This window comes from Heloderma suspectum, chromosome 5 (genome assembly GCF_057233095.1).
Source record: "Heloderma suspectum isolate Gila_16-S chromosome 5, 16-S_ref, whole genome shotgun sequence".
Classification (NCBI taxonomy): Eukaryota; Metazoa; Chordata; class Lepidosauria; order Squamata; family Helodermatidae; genus Heloderma; species Heloderma suspectum.
In genome coordinates this window covers 226,189,435-226,206,749 of record NC_139462.1, presented here as the reverse complement: position 1 = coordinate 226,206,749, position 17,315 = coordinate 226,189,435, and the positions used below count along the sequence as shown (strand labels likewise).

General features: G+C 46.1%; 1 protein-coding gene across 1 annotated transcript in view; it reads right to left on the bottom strand.

Moving 5' to 3' along the window:
- The window catches only part of ADCYAP1R1 (ADCYAP receptor type I), a 136,258-nt gene that overhangs the window by 57,028 nt on the left and 61,915 nt on the right, over nucleotides 1-17,315 (bottom strand). The window contains exons 8-11 of the mRNA XM_084855104.1: nucleotides 13,018-13,171; nucleotides 10,683-10,743; nucleotides 8,533-8,602; nucleotides 5,697-5,788 (exon numbers count right to left, since the gene is read on the bottom strand). Coding sequence (XP_084711230.1) covers nucleotides 5,697-5,788; nucleotides 8,533-8,602; nucleotides 10,683-10,743; nucleotides 13,018-13,171 — 377 coding nt within the window. The remainder of the gene's footprint in view (nucleotides 1-5,696; nucleotides 5,789-8,532; nucleotides 8,603-10,682; nucleotides 10,744-13,017; nucleotides 13,172-17,315) is intronic.

Here is a 17,315-nt window from a genome sequence, read left to right as displayed (position 1 = left end):
CTCACACTCTGCACCACTATTTTGTACCTGGCTTCGGTTGGACCTTGGGATTCCATTAAAAAACAAAGTAGATCCCAGACACCTAAAGTCTGCCCAATCCTGATGTATACTTTTTCATTTCCCATTCCTCTCCACTTCCCACATTCTTAAAAAGTTAACATTTGTAACAAAAATAAGCAACATTATAAAGTCTACTCAGTCCATATATTGTATCGAGATAATATCACAGAATTGAGATGCTATCTTTATAGGATTTTTTCCTCCTTATGTCTGGTGGATTCCTTACCCCAATCCAGAGCAACTCTTTGAATATATCTGTCTGTGCACATCAAACCTCATCTCCATTTATATGAATGGGAAAGCCCTTGCTTGAAGGTGAGCTCTGTGCATGCACTGGATCTCCCATGACCAAACAGAACATTTGGATTGGGGCACATGGCTGCCAACAAAAACTCTTTTGCAGGCTTGGAGCTTTCCTCACTGTGTGCTTGCATGTTCTGAATCATATTAGAAGAGTAGGGCATCCCTTACTCCCATGGAGCTCTACACATGCATCAGAGCTCTAGTTCACTTGCCATTATGTTCTCAGTCACATCTGTATAGCAGATTTCTGTGTGATCATGACAAATATACTAGCATGCATGCACATATGAAGGCACTGTGAACATACTTTGCATGGACCGTGTAGAGTTATGAAATTGTACTGGGATCGGCAACTCTTTGCAACACACACACACACACACACACACACACACTTATTGGACATTTCCACCAGCTTCCATTCAGGAAGATACAAATACACATGGAAAAAAAAGAAGTATGGCAGCAAATGAAATGGAAAAATAACAACGCCTTTCTTTGTTTTGCCGTTGCTAACTATACACATAGGAAAAACACAAAGAGAACTGGTTGACATGTGGACTCTATACTGCGGGGTCTTCAAAACTGGTGGGAGCATTTGAGTGTTTGAGATATTTTTCTTGTCATGGATTATCCCTTGGTAAACCCTATCACTTCCTGGCATATAGAAGGGGAAGAAATGGAAGCAGTGACAGATTTTACTTTCTTGGGCTCCAAGATCACCGCAGACGGTGACTGTAGCCATGAAATCAAAAGACGCTTGCTCCTTGGGAGGAAAGCTATGGCCAACCTAGACAGCATAGTAAGAAGCAGAGACATCACCTTGCCGACAAAGGTCCGTCTAATCAAAGCTATGGTTTTCCCAGTAGTAATGTATGGCTGTGAGAGCTGGACTATAAGGAAGGCTGAGCGCCGAAGAATTGATGCTTTCGAACTGTGGTGCTGGAGAAGACTCTTACGAGTCCCCTGGACTGCAAGGAGGTCAAATCAGTCCATCATAAAGGAAATCAACCCTGAGTGCTCATTGGAAGGACAGATAATGAAGCTGAAGCTCCAATATTTTGGCCACCTAATGCGAAGAGAAAACTCCCTGGAAAAGACCCTGATGCTGGGAAAGACTGAAGGCAAAAGGAGAAGGGGACGGCAGAGGATGAGATGGCTAGATAGCATCACGGATGCAATGAATATGAACTTGAGCACGCTCCGGGAGAGAGCGCAGGACAGGAAGGCCTGGCATGCTATGGTCCATGGGGTCACGAAGAGTCGGACACGACTGAACGACTGAACAACAACAAAACCCTTCCAAAGACACATCCTTCATGAAAACACTAGGTGGACTCAAATATGCCAACCCAACTCTGTGATGGAGAAGCAGCAAATGAATAATGGCTGGTATTTGAGGGCAAAAAATACCAGTCCCCTTCTCAAATTTCTGAAGGCCAAATCTCACACAAATGTCTGGTGTTCATCACCCCTCTCCCCCAAGCAATATGTGGAGAACTGGTAAAAGCCAAGCACCAATTCTGCAAATATCTGCCATTTTCTCTCCTTCTGCTGTGAAAATGGATTCAAATGTATGAATCTGAGCTGGCCACAGTCATTCACGCCCTAGTCACATCCAGGTTAGATGAGTGGTTAGATGAGTGTAATGCGCTCCATGTGGGGCTGCCTTTGAAAAGTGCTTGGAAACTTCAGTGGGTCCAGAATACATCATCCATGATTTCCTCTGGTGTGCAAGATGCTCAGACCATATTACCCCAGTGTTATTTCATCTTCACTGCATAACAGTTTGTTTGCAAGGCCAAATTCAAAGTGCTATTCTTAAGCTTGAATGTCCTAACTGGTCTGGGACCAGACTCTTTCAAAGTCTTCCGCTTTCTATACAATCCCTCTTGTTTTCTTCGTTTTATGCCAGAAACCCTCTAGAGTAGCCTTCCCCAACCTGGTGCCCTCCAGATGTGTTGGATTATGTCTCCCATTATCCCCAGCCAACATGTCCAATGATGGTGGGAGAATGTAGTCTGGCACATCTGGAGGACATCTGGAGCTCTAAACTGTAAATCTGAAGCATGATGGGTTGGAAGTTGGAACATGAGACTTTTTGATCGTAGTGTCTAAGCTGTGAAAAGCCCTTGTCAGATTTTCAAGAAGACATTTTGGGTGGAGTAACTGATTTGCTGTTTTACTGATTTTATTTTATTGGCAGCTGTATTTCCATTCCTGTGTTTCAATTCTGGACTCATTGTTTTATAAATTTATATTGTTAGCTGTCTTGAAGGTCAACTTGTAGAAGGATAGGATTAAAAATAAATAAACAAGCCTCCTGTAACCCATCAAAATAAATAAATAAATAAGCCTTGTGTAACTGAAGGTGGTTCTCTATGATCGGGTCCCATGGTGCTTCAGTAAGAAGTGTAAACAAGAACTGCCCAGCTGGGGAGAATTATGGTGTTAACTGCCTATGAACTACCATGCAGGAAATTGCAAGAAACCCAATAGTTGATCATCCTATGGCAATTCTACATGAAGGTTTCTAATGTGTGTCCATGTGCTGAAAAGCTGTTTTTGGCCATGGCTTCCTAGCTAGGGATGGGAGAACCAAGGATGCTCGAGCTTGCTCTGAACTCCACTTGGAAACTCGGTTTGCCTCACTCCTGCTTTTGTTTGCGACTTATTTTTCATTTTGTTTGAATGGGAAAAGTGCACACTTCCCCCAATTGACTAAAGCATGAATATACCGTTCAAGTATTTTTGTGTGTGTGGGGGGTGCACTTGTATACTCATTGGTGAATGGGACAAGTTCTGATGATTTCTGAACAGAAATGAAATTCTTGTACATCCCTGTTGCTAGCAAATGTACGCTAGGTGGACATTCACCAAAGGCAAAACCCATGAATGGGAACATTCAGTGGCAGGCTGTATGGGGGGAAGGGGAAACCAGGGCTGGGCAACCTCTGGGGGCCCTGGGGCCAATCTGCCCTAGAACATACTAGGGGCTGCACCCTCCCCACCGAATTTGCTGAATTCGGCAGAGTGGCAATGGCCACCAAATATCTGTAATTTTAGTTTAAAAGAAGCTGCATGGGGAGCCCAGGCCTTGTTTTAAAGGGGAAAAAGTGCTCTCCCAGGCCTTCACAAATAGGCTAGGGGGCTACAGGCTGCCCATGGTCCACATGTTGCCCACCCGCAGGGAATGGCACTGTATATTCACCATCATCAGGAGGCAATTAAAAGGGGAAGAAGGTGGCGTACAGAGGATGCAGCTGGATGCTAGAGAAAGAAGGTACCAGGACATGGTTGAAAATGGCACTGGCCCAGACTTGGCACTTCTGGGCACTGCGTGGTCATGATGTCCTGTTGTCTGTCTGCACTGCAAACACTGGATCATTAAAGCTGCCTTTTCCTGAATGAAACCATTGGTCCATCTACTTCTGCACTGTCTGCTCTGACTTGTAGCAACTCTCCAGCATAATTATTTCCAGACTTTCTACGTGAGCTAATTTTGACTGGAGATGCTGAGGATAGAACCTGGAACCTGTACAGACCTGGACCTGGATCTACCCCCATCTGCCTTCCTCCTCCTTCCACATCAGAAATCTGTAATGAAACAGGCCTCAACTCATCATGGGTGAATGGGTGTCCAGGCTTTACTCCACTTACACAAGCAAACTATTTCCACCACACAAGTATGGCTAATGCATCAGTTCTGCCCAGCGTCTAGAGAATGGGTTGAAAGATATACAGACACCATCACCAACACCAACAATAACACAGATACATTCACCAGGGTGTGAAGGAAGCTACAGCAGGGGTGGGAAAAGGTATATCTCCAGATGTTTGAGACTTCAACTCCCAGAAGCCCTTGCTACCATGGCACATGGTCAGGCATGTTGGCATTTGAAGTCCAAAACATCTGGAGATCTACTTTATGCCCACCCATGAGCTAGAACTCTAAGAGTCTGGATGTGGCCATAGTATCACAGCAACAAGTGGAAACAGGATATGGCGGGCTGGAAGAAGCATCTCTCATGTGTGAATCCTCCTCCAGTATGAGGAACCAACTGTCACAGGCATCTTGAACCCAGAGTTGCAGCATCAGACAGTGTAAGCCTACCAATCCTATGAGATCTTGGCTACCTGCCTGGGACAGCGGCCAGCATCAGGGAGGCTAAGGTGTCAGAGATATTACACTGGTTTTAAAGGAATTGCACCAGCTGCCAATACACTTCCGGTCGGAACTCAAGGTTTTGGTGATAACATTTAAAGCCCTAAATGGCTTGGGGCCTCGATATTTGAAGGAGCGCCTCTCCCTGTATATGCCTGCCTGAGAACTGAGATCTGTTGGAGGGGCCCTCCCACCAGTATGAGACATACACTATGGTGGGACGTGGGAGAGGGCCTTCTCTGCTGTGGCACCCCAGTTGTGGAACACCCTTCTTTGGAGGCCCAATTGGCGCAGACCTTGGTCTCGTTTTGGCGCCAAGTAAAAACGTGTCTTTTACCCAAGCCTTTGAGGGCTAAATGCATTCCCTAGCACATTGTTTTAACTGTTTTAGATTTTAACTGGTGTTAGCTTGTTCAATGGTTTAATCTGTTTTTAGGTGTTTAATTCATTTATTGTTTTATACCATTGACATTGATTTTATCTGTATGCCGCCCTGAGATCTTAATAATATAAAGCGGGATAGAAATGTTTTAAATAAAACAAACAAACAAACAAACAAACAAATATTGATTCAGTCTTTCAGACACTCAAAAAACCCATCTGGGATTTCTCTTAGATGAATGATTCACTAACTGTCCAACAGGCCCTACTGTTAGCTTGAGCACATACTCCTCCATGAATGACTTTTCCCAGCAGGTGACACCTTTGATCTCAAAATGCCAGATCATTGTCACATTCCTCAGAGAAGTGCAATGCCTTAGATGGACGGCCAAACCTGGAGAAAGTTACATTCTCTTGCAACCAGTGGTTACGTCCACTGATTGCAATAGGTCGTCCGTGTGCTTAATTTTCTCTTGTCTGCTCCTCATGCTTCCAATGAAAATTGATTTTACTCCCAAACTCCACAATTCAATACAATATTTTTTTTAAAAAAAAATCCTAGTTTTCATATAATCTAGAACTATGACCTGCATAATCAGGAGTTTAAGGCATACTTAATGTTCGCAATGCACATTGCTTTGATTACCTTTTGACTGTATTTACAAAATGAGGTTAAAAATCGGAAGTTAAAACTCCCGATCCACACGTGTGGGTTTTTTTTTTTTCCCCCTATGTGTATGTCAGAGCTCAAAACCAACTATGGCTCTTTGTATACTTCTGACATACTTACAAATAAATGCTGGATTCGTTGCCCCCGATATCAGGTGACTGCAGCTTTTGAACCAAGATAATGATGATTCCAACAAAAAGCAAAAAGTTGATCTGGGGAGAAGGGAAAAGAAAGAAATCAGCAAATCCCAGGGGTGCATCATCACAAAGACTGGATTAACCACAAATATGGCTGAGTGTTCTCCAACCAAAAGAAAAAGAAAAGAAAATGACAATTCTGTCTCGGGATAACTGAATTTTTCTGCACCAAGAAGAGCCAAATTCTGAAACCAATTGAAATTATGCAAAGTGGAAATATTTGCATAATTTCTGCTTTGCATTATTTATGCTGCCAGCTGTCTAAGGAGGTATGACAGGAGACTGAAGTCTTGGTCCTAACCTTGGAAATCTGATTTAGCCACTCTTCTAACTTCTGAGATTATCATTTCAGCAGCTGCTGCTGATGTACTTTCAAGCTGAGATATTCAGGAAACAAAACAGATCCCCAAACCACATTCATTCTGCACTTTTTCTGTGCTCTCATGGAATCACACAGTGCCTGATCTAAGAACATAAGACGAGCCCTGCTTGATAAGAGCAAAGGCCCATTTGACCCAACACATCCTGATTTCCCAGCAATGACCAGATACTTTCAGGAAGCCCTCAAGCAAGACAGGAAGGCATGAACCATCTCCTCTTATTTGTACAGGTGGGACCTGTAACACAGTTTTGGCATGGAATGCTACTTTTCAAGATGCAGCTACTACATTCTGTTAGCTCTCAGAGTAGGGATGGCATGGATGCCCAACCTGGTCTGGGAGTCTGTCAGACTCCCCCCTGCCCTCTCCCCTGGACTGAGCCCTCCAAGATCCTGGCCTCACTCACACCCTCCCAGACACTCCCCACACTCACCTGGACCCATCTGTGAGCGCCCACCATTTTGCTGAGTTTTGTTTTTTATGAAAAAAGGAGCTAATTAAAAATATGCATATTTAAATAAGTGCACAGTCAGGGTGGAAAAGCTTGATCTATGAAATATTAGAGGCATTATGCAAAATGGTGGCACTTGTGGATGGGACCCAGGAAGAGTGCAGATGGCTCACCAAGCTCGTGGGGGCTCAAGTGTGGGTCCAGGGGGGCTTGACCAAGGGCAGTGCTTCAGTGGGCACCCATTGATCCCATGTGGGGGTGGGTTTGCACATCCCTACCTCAGAATTTCCCCCCCCCTAAACATTCTGCAAACTTCTGCAAACCTTTCGGTTCTGAAGTTCATAGGACTGCAGTCTTAATTTATTCATACTCTATTCTATGAGGGGAAGGGAAAACTAGCAAAATAGTGTGCTCCATTCCTTTTTGTCCTTCCCTTCTTGTGTCCTTTTCTGCCAACAGGTAGAAATCTGGATTTCTCTGGTTGCCCCCCACCAAACCATTCTTACAACTTTCTGGGTCTCAGATATCTCCTTCAGGTACCATGGGAGTTATTAGATGTGGCATTGGTAACCCAAAAAGAAAAGAGAGCACATTTCAAATAACAAGGTTTCCACTTTTACTGAAGAAAAAATGTCAATAGGGAAAAAATGATCTGAAAAATCTGAAGGGACATATGAGCAATAGGGTAATAAAAGTACTTGGATGGGAGACCACCTGGGAATCAGGCTTCCTGCACTGAGCAGGGGGTTGGACTTGATGGTCTTATAGGCACCTTCCAACCCTATGATTCTATGATCTGTCATCTATTATCTAAAACAACCAGGGATAAAGGCATCCAGCTAACCTAACTAGATGGTGTCCCTATTTTATCTGGGTCCCTAATCCAAACAAGGTCTTAGTATCATTGATCCAGGTCTCTCAGTCAGTTCTCCAGTTCCAGCAGCTTTTCTTTCCTCTAGGCCAGCTTTCCCCATCCTGGTGCCCTCCAGATGTGTTGGGCTACAACTTCCAGCATCCCCAGCCAGCCATGCTGGGTTGCTGGAAGTTGTAGTCCAACACATCTGGAAGGCATCCGGTTGGGGAAGGTGCTCTAGGCCTCTGAGCTTCTTTCATTATTTCTCCTTCTTCGTTCTGCTTCTCTGCCTTTCTACCTTAGGTGTTCATCCTCAAAATTAGTTTCTCTCTCTCTCTACCCAACTCCAATCAGTCAGAAGAGTAGTTTCTTGTTCATTTTTGTGAAATATATTTCTGTTTCCTGAGTTTTTCTCTTCCTCCATCTTTCTGTTGAACTTTATACTCTCCTGGCTTCCTCAGCAAAGTTCCAGACTTCTACATTGCAACTAAACTGTTGACCTCTAAACTATTAATCTTTTGGCTGAAGCTGACTCACACACTTACAAAAACAATTTAACCCCATAATGTCATAAAACCAAATTAAATAAAAAATGGAGGACATTTCAGTTTCTTCACAATTCCCACCCCCCAAAATACAGGTATTACATGCATAATTCAGATCTCAGTGTCTTGAATACAGCATCTAGATTTGCAGGTACTCAAGGCTTACCCTTCCAATATACAATAAAAGAATTGCCAATTTGTGGAAAAAAAGAATTATAGGATTGTCTTCCAGCTTGAACTCAGATGTAACTCATGTTTTTTTAGCACATATTGAACATTGGTGAAGCCTGTTTTTCCCATTCATCTATGCTGTGGCCCTCTCCTGATATCCATGATGGGCCATGTAGGACCCATGCTACATCGTTCATGTACAACATCACTTACGTCCAATGTTTTGCTAATTTCATTGTGGAAGTTAACAGATACCGCATGGGTTGTAAATCTGTTCTGATGCCTGTTATCTAAGATGTGCTTATTTATGCTCAGCTATGGCTCATGTCTAAAGCATCCCTTTTCCCCGGGAGACTTACCATTATTGATGCAACCACAGGGCCTTTGATCACCCACCACAAAGCTGTGTTGTCATTCATGTCCCAGCAGCTGGGGAGGGAAGTGGAGGGAGTATGAAATCAAAATGATGATGAAGAGAAGAGATGGAGATACCAGATGAAAATAAACACTTCTGCTCCTAAAAGAATGATTAATATCATGACTGTTTAATATTTATTGAGCACTAAGCCGCACAGAACACAGACATGACAATAAATGAACTTTAAAAAATGTTCCATTCTGAAATGACATTTCTTGCCCCAGTTGCTTAATTTACAGTGCAGTCCTATGCATGTCTTCTCAGAAGTAAGTCCCACTGAGTTCAATGAGACCTACTCCCAGGTAAGTGTGTATAGGATTGCTGCCTTAGAGTTTTAGGAAGAAATTCCAAGGGTAGTCACTCAATGGTCTGTTTTATCATGGGGAAACAGAACCAAAGGCTATAATGTTTCTCTGATACTGTTTGATCTAAAAATATAAAAACTGAGCAGCAGAGCACACACAAAAGAGAGGAAGCACTCATTTTCAAAGCTGTAGCATCCCACCTTCAAACAAACAGTATCTTCTTGGAGCACTCCTTCCCTGCAAGACTGTGGGCCAGTAAGTAGATATGAGGTACCAATTCACATTGAAGACACATCTCCTAGTCATGAATAGCCACTAAGCAAGCATTATTGGCTACATCTAGAAAAGGAGGGCCTTGTCTGTTGTGGCACCCTGGCTGTGGAATGAGCTCCCTAGAGAGGTTCACCTGGTGCTTATGTTGTACTCCTTCCTGCACCAGGTGAAGACCTTTTTTGTTCTCCCAGTATTTTAGCATTTTAGTTTCCTAATCTTTTAGCTCTGGTGTTTTCAATTTGTATTTTAAATCTCTGCATTGAGGCTAGGTTTTATTCTAGTTGTACTGTTATTTGGAGGTTTTAAGCTTTCATCTTTTATATTGTTTTACATTGTGCTTTGTGGTTTTAGGTTTTGTGAACCACCCAGACAGCTTTGTCTGTTGGGTGGTATAGAAATGAAATAAATAAACAAATATAGAAACATCAGTTGGCCATCATTGATCCATATAGGACACTCTCTTCGTTTTGTACCACACAATGACATTTCTTTTGCAAACTATTGCGAGCCCATTCAATGATGCACAGGATATCGAACTGGCATGGCTTCTGTCCAGAGAACTGAACATCTAAAAGGGTGCAATCCTATGCATGTTTAGACTGAACAAAAAAGTTCTACAGTTCCCAGCAGACAAATTGTGGGTCTTTTTTTCGGTCTAAACATGCATAAGATTGCACCTTACATTAAATGGATATTTGGGGGATGGACAAAAGATCTAAAAGTAGTAATGGGATTAAGCTTGATGTCAGCAATTCTTGGGCAGCTTCCTGGGTCCTAGCATCCTGATGGCCCCCACTGCTGCCGCCGCCTACTTTACCCCCCCCCCACCTGCTCACATCAGGTTTGGGTTTCCTAAGTAGTGAGTATCAGGTGGCTGTGAGTCAGCCACCCTTTACAATTTCCCACAATGCCCCAAAGCAATGCTATGCTAGGGCATTGTGGGTAATCAAAGTGGCAGGTCCAATGAAGCAATCAAATTCCATAACACCAACATGAATGCAAACAAAACTAGAACCAGCAGAAATCAACTCCTGAAAGCAAGACAGAAGAAGAATGTCTCATTTCCCTTGAATAATGGAGCCAAACAACCTGAATTTCGGGGCTCTGGTGCTAACACCAAGATGCCCCTGCTTCCTTTGATCCCCAATTTAACATCCAAATACCACAGCATTTGAAGCAGGGCTCATCAGCTGATCTCAGATTTTGGGAAGCTTCCCATGAAAGGAAGCACCCCCTGAGATATCCAGGACCCAGGACCCAGAAACTAAACCAATATCTTGAATTAGGCTCAGAAACAAATTAATAACTAATACAGATGTTTCAGTTCAGATGTAATATCTAACTATGCTGACTTGTGCCTGCCACCTACTGGCTGCACCTACTGAAGTTTCTCTGAGTGGGAGGCCTGGTTAGAGCTTGGGGGTCACCCAGCTATGGATGACAGTATCAGGTCTTTGGTGGCCATCACTGACAGTGATAAAGACATGGACAAGTATAACAGTGTGGTACCTACCCCACATCATCAAAGTGAAGCCTAAGGACAGCCCAAATGGTGACACAAATGGTGGGAGTTCCTGCAGAAAAGAAGATGGCACTTCATGTATGCTTTTACGGTTGCTCTACATCAGCTTTTCCCAAATGTCTATGGAGTTCTCATTCCATTTGACAGAAGAAAAGAAAACACATGCACACATGCACACGCATACACACACAGAGCACCCTTGGCTACCTCGCAATGACAAGGTAAACTCAAAAGAATTTCCAAAGTGGCCTGAGGATGAAGCAGAAAAATGGAAGCCCTTTTCATCGGGGAAGAAAACTTTTGGGAAATTGGACAGATTTTGGCACAGCTCTGGTTCACATGTTTGGCTGCTGGTCAGCTCGTCCACAGTAAAAGTACAGAGAAACTGGTCAACGTGTCTGCCAGTGTGAAGCAGGGCTTGAAGCCTGGCAGCTGAACAGGGGAACTGAATTTAGTTGAAGTGATGTGAAATGACACAACAAACTTCAGCATTCTCAATGTGAAGACTAGGGATGGTGTGGGTGCCTGATTCCATCCAGGAATCTGGTGGAAACCCCTCCTTGCCCGCACCCCTGAGCCCCAGTTGCTGAGCTGCTGCCCCCACTTGCCCTCTGCCTGTGCTTGGTGAGTGGCCCACAGTCACCTCAGTGGCCTTATCGAGCTCCGCAGTCACCATTTTTCAAAAAATAAAACGGCAATAGCGAAATGTGCATATTTCCATGCGCACGAAATTGCACATTTTGCGAATGCATATATATATGTGTGTATGTGGAACTACACATCTTTGCAAATGTGCATTTTTGCATGTGCATGAAAACATACATTTTTGTGAAGGCACACATTTGCATATGCAAAAATGCACATATATTTGTGTGTGAGAGAAAATGCAGATTTTTGTGAAAACGCACTTTTTTGCGGATACGTAAGTATGCACCTTTCTGCTACTGCCATTTTATTTTTCAAAAAATGATGACTGCAGAGGTTGATGAGGCTGCTGGGGTGAGTGCAGGCTGCTCGTTGAATGCAGGAGGGGCTCGAGTGCAGTCCGGGGACCAGTGAGCAGGGGCTGGGGCGGGTTCTACATCCCTAGTGAAGGCCATGGCCTCCATACAACAGGAGAGTTGATCCTCTTTCAGCCTGAGGGCTGGATTCAATCAGGGGCCACTTTCCAGTGGTAAGTGGGGCTGAAGGCAAAAAGGGGCACGGCCAAATAAAAGCCCCCCAAATACCAGCATTTCTTTTACCATAAAGCTCTCACTTCCAGTAATTAAGCCTCGGGAGAGGCATTTCAACCTTTTACAATGGGGGAAAACAGTGCAAAAGCCAGCAAACCACCCAATGATCAGGGGTCAGGGGAAAGGGAATAGGGCCCTAGGAAGGGAGCATGGCCATCTGGGGAAGCTCTAGGGCTGGATTGGGACCACTGGAGGCTGGTGGCTCCAATTCTGGCGGGGCAATGAATCCATTCTGGGTTTCCGTCAGAACGAGCCAGAACTCTACAGGAGCGATCCCAGGTGCTGAGCCCTATCCCCAAAATAGGTTCAGCACCTTGGATCACTCCTTTGGAGTTCTCGCTGGTTCTGATTGAAACCCAGCGCATTCACAGCCCCACCAAAATCGGAGCCACTGGCCACCCAGGTGAATTGGAGTTGATCCATGGGCCTGAGGTTCAACAGCCTATGGGTGTGATACAATCACACCCATAGCCCTATTTGGGCATTCTCCCACACACAAGATTCCCATTCCATAAGGAGGAAAGCAGAGACATGCCTATTGCCCCCACCCCCTCTGTTGCATCCCCTATCACATGGGAAGGCAAAGCCCTACAGTAGATAGCCTTCCCAGCTTGTGGAGACCCCCTGTGTAACTTAGAACCCTGGAAGAACCCTTACAAGAGTCTCCATCAAAGCATAGGCCTGGATCCTTTTCCAACACATGGAAGGGGGGGAAGCCAGTGATGGGGACCCAATGGAGGAGGCTGGACCAAGAACTCCTCCCTGCACTACCTCCTATGAAAAGAGATTTCTGTGTATTGAGGGAGAATGCCTAAACCTGGCACAGGCGTAAGCGAGACCTGTGATACCTGGAGACACTGGAGTGCAGAGAGAATGGTAAGAGATCAGTCTCACAATGATCTGCATCTATGTCATGAGTCCAAGCAAAGCAAGTGGGCAACACTGTCTCTTTTCACGTGTGTGTATATGTGTGTGTGTGTGTGTGTGTGAGTGAGTGAGAGAGAGAGAGAGAGAGAGAGAGAGAGATTCCTTTACAAATAAGCCATGCATAAAGGAAAATGCCCATAAAGAATCCAGTGAAAGAGACCTACCCCAGCCAATGATGGTATACCAGTAGAAGTATCTCCTTTCTGGAAAAAAGGTCTCTACCAGTAAGGTGAAAAGGTACAGCCCCTCAATGAAGAGCCAGAAATAGTTGGACATAACACAGTAGTGGAAAAAGATCATCACGGCTTTGCATTCCACCTGTGGAAGGCAAAGAGAACTTTCAACCCATTGCTCTACGGGGTTGTCTTCAAAGGGTATTCCAAAGTTGGCCATTACATGCTGAAGTTCTTAAATCAATACTAACAATAACACTAATAATGCACCTGGCCTTTACTTTAAAATATATCAAGAAGGATTTCTGTTTCTTTTTTTGCAGGGGAGGAACACCGTAAAGTCCACTTAGAGGTTGCCGCTGTAAAGCACAGAAAAGCAATTTGAGACATCACAAGGCATTTGATGAAAGCTTGCAGGAAGCTGAAGGACCTCTAGCAGAGGCTGGCAGGTAGACTACAATGGCTGTTAATTGGCAGTCTGAAGTCCTCCAGGCCTTTTCTTGAATACAAGAAAAGAACCCAGCTGGGTCTAAATGGAGATGTGTGTATAGAGTAATCCTGAAGAAGGCTTTTAGTTAAGCTTAAGAATGGTGTGGAGACGGGGGGAGGGAAACCTTGTGGAAGATTTTCTAAGAGGCTTGTCTAAAAATTCTACCAGACTGGGTGACCCAGAGAAGTTCATATCCTTGCAGGGCACAGAATTCATCACATGGAATCGGAAAATGAAAAGATGAGAATAGTGTATGTTGGGGGGGGGGCAAGGGGGTACAACAGGCTCATCCTACAAAAATCCCCAGTGGGCATACAGATCTGAATTCTTCTTGCACATCACATGCACAACTGGCATAAGCCAGCCTTCGTCATCCTGGTGCCATCCAGATGTGTTGGACTATAATTCCCAGCATGCCCCAGTCAGCCATGCTGGCTGGGTCATGCTGGGAGTTGTAGTCCAACACATCTGGAGGGCACCAAGTTGGGGGACGCTGGCTTAGATGCACGGCCAGTTCCACAGTGGAGCTGCTGCTTCCCTGCTCCCCAACACCCCTCTCCTTGATGTCCTGATAGGCATAAACCTACCACCCCTTTGGGGTGCCACAGCGGATAATATGCAGCCACAACTTAATGTGGCAGAATCAGATATTCACAGCATCACTCCTTCAAACAGCGAGCCCAGGTCCAACCTAGACAAGAGCCCAGTGAATCAAATAACAATTCCGTGAATGGTAAATTACAGCTGCAGGGGGCCAGATCCATTTCAAGAACCTGGAGTAGGGGCATCTGAGCTTTATCGCTTTGCCTCCCCTGCTGCTGTCCTGATCTGTATCAAGACCAGTTAGCTTGATATCTGCATGAGGGGAAAGCTCTAGGGATGGGTGGATGTGCCCCTGTCCATGCTCTTCAGGCATCCTCCCAGCTCCTGCCAATACTCACGTGCACCCAGACCTACGGTCAAGCTCCTTGCTGCTCACCAACCCACCTGCACTCACCCAGCTGGCCTCGTTGATCTCTGCGATCACCATTTTAAAAATAAAATAAAATGGTGATCACGAAAAGGAACATGTTCACATATATACAAAATGGGGCTGTGAATCACCCATATGTTACAGAATTACAAATTCAAACAGAATTACAGCTGTTTGCTTGCTTTTAATCTTGTGTATATGGGCCATTCACAGCCCCATTTTGCATATATGTGAATGTGCACATTTTTGTGGCGTGGCGAGTGCAGGCAAGTAGTGAGTGGGGGCACAGCCTTGGCAAGCATGGCTCGGGGGCACAAGGGGGGCGGGTTCTGCAAGATTCCGAGATGGGATTGGGTGCCAGCATAATGCCTAGGAATCTCCCATTCATTCCAACGGCCCATGTTACATGTGCCTGTCCCCCTCACAGTTAAATGCAGACTCTAGTATTTATTGTACTTTAAGGTGCAATAACACATACAGTTTTCTAATGGAATTAGGAAGTCATTTCCCCTAATTTAGTGTGAGACCTGAAGTGGATGAAGTGGGGGCTGGCTGGCAGTAGAGAGGATAATGATCTCACAGTATCAGAGGCAGTGTGCCTATGTACACCAGTTGCTGGGGAACATGGGCAAGATGGTGCTATTGCACATAAGAACATAAGAACATAAGAAGAGCCATGCTGGATCAGAAACAGGGTCCATCTAGTCTAGCATTCTGTTCACACAGTGGTCAACCAGCTGTCAGATGGGAATGCTCAAGCAGGACAAGAGTGCAACAGCACCCTCCGGCCCACGTTCCCCAGCAACTGGCATATATAGGCTCACTGCTTCTGGTACTGAAGGTAGCACATGGCGATCAGGACTAATAGTCTTTTCCTCCAGGAATTTGTCCAATCCCCTTTTAAAGACATCCAAATTGGTGGCCATTAGGGATGTGAAAAAGTCACTTACCTTTTCGAAGGGGGTGATTCACAGTGGCGGGGAGGCGCTCCGCACCTCCCCCCGAAATCCTAACCCGGCCAGCTCCACTCCACGGCTGGCAACTCCACGGAGCCGCCGGCCGGGTGCATACACAGGTGTGTGGAGCCTGTGGACGCAAATGGTGGTGGCTATGGCGGCCGCCATTTGTGTTCCTGTTTTTTTGCTGTGATAAGCTATGTAAGTATTTACGTAGCCTATCTAGGGATGGTGGAGAATTTCTCCCCGAAACTTCGGGGGGCCAAGCGCCAACGTGTTTGGCCCCCGAACAAGTTTCGGGGAGAAATTCTCCGCCCCCCGCCCCCCGCACCCCCCCCGGGACAGGACTTACCTTTGCCCAATGTCCCTCCCGGCGGCGGGTCCAGCTGGCAGTTTGTCGGGTGTTTGTCCGGGGCTGGAGCAGCAGCCGGTCTTTCGACCGGCTGCCGCCCCTGCCATTCCAATAAAAGAAACAAACAAAAAAACGCCCCCGTGATAGGCTACATGACGATTAACGTAGCCTATCACGGCTAGATCTGCAAAGTCCAATCCCCTTTTAAAGACATCCAAATTGGTGGCCATTAGGGATGTGCAAAAGTCACTTACCTTTTCGAAGGGGGTGATTCACGGTGGCAGGGAGGCACTCCGCGCCTCTCCCCGAAATCCTAACCTGGCCAGCTCCACTCCACGGTCGGCAACTCCACGGAGCCGCCGGCCGGGTGCATTCACAGGCGTGCGGAGCCTGTGGACGCAAATGGTGGTGGCTATTTGCGTTGCCCTTATTTTCGCCGTAGTCTACGTAAATCTTTACGGAGACTACAGCGACCAAATAAGGAACGCAAATGGTGGCTCCCTATGGGGGCCGCCATTTGCGTACGCTTTTTTTTTTTAAGTCACCCGTGATAGGCTACATGACGATTAACGTAGCCTATCACAGCTGACTTTGCAGATCTAGCCGTGATAGGCTATGTTAATCGTCACGTAGCCTATCACGGGGGCGTTTTTTTTTAAAAAAAAAACTTTGGAGTTCGCGGCTGGGCAAGGCGAGGCGCCTCCTCCCCGGCCTGAATTTCGGCCGGGCGAGGCGGGAAGCCTCCCCCCCAGCCTGAATTTCGGCCGGGCAAGGCGGGAAGCCTCCCCCCCCCAGCCTGAACTTCGCGGGGGGAGCAGCGAAGCGCCTCCCCCCCACCGCGAACAAGCTTCGAGGACAGGTAAGTGACTTTCGTCCACCCCTAAGCCTATCACGGCAAAAATGGTGAAGCTAATGGTGGCCGCAGACGCCATTCACAAAGCAGCATGAACGGCGCCAGGTAAGTGCTCTGTTTTGCGCACCTTTCACCGGGTGGTGGGGCTGGGGGGCTTCGTTCCACCACGGATTTTGGGGGCCGAATGCACTGGCATTCGGCCTCACTGAGATCCATGGCGGAATCCTCTGACATCCCTAGTGGCCATCATTACATCCTGTGGTAGCGAATCCCATAGTTTAACCATTTGCTGTGTGAAGAAATATTTCCTTTTATAGGGATGGCGGAGAATTTCTCCTTGAAACTTCGGGGGGCCAAGCGCCAACGTGTTCGGCCCCCCGAACAAGTTTCGGGGAGAAATCCTCTGCCCCCCCCGCCCCCCGCCCCCCCCCGGGACGGGACTTACCTTCGCTGAATGTCCCTCCCGGCGGCGGGTCCGGCTGGCGGTTCGTCCAGTGTTCGAGCGGGGCGGGAGCGGCAGCCAGTCTTTCGACCGGCTGCCGCCCCCGCCATTGCAATGAAAGAAAAAAACAAACAAACCGTCCCCTGATAGGCTACATGACGATTCACGTAGCCTATCACGGCTAGATTTGCAAAGTCAGCCGTGATAGGCTACGTGAATCGTC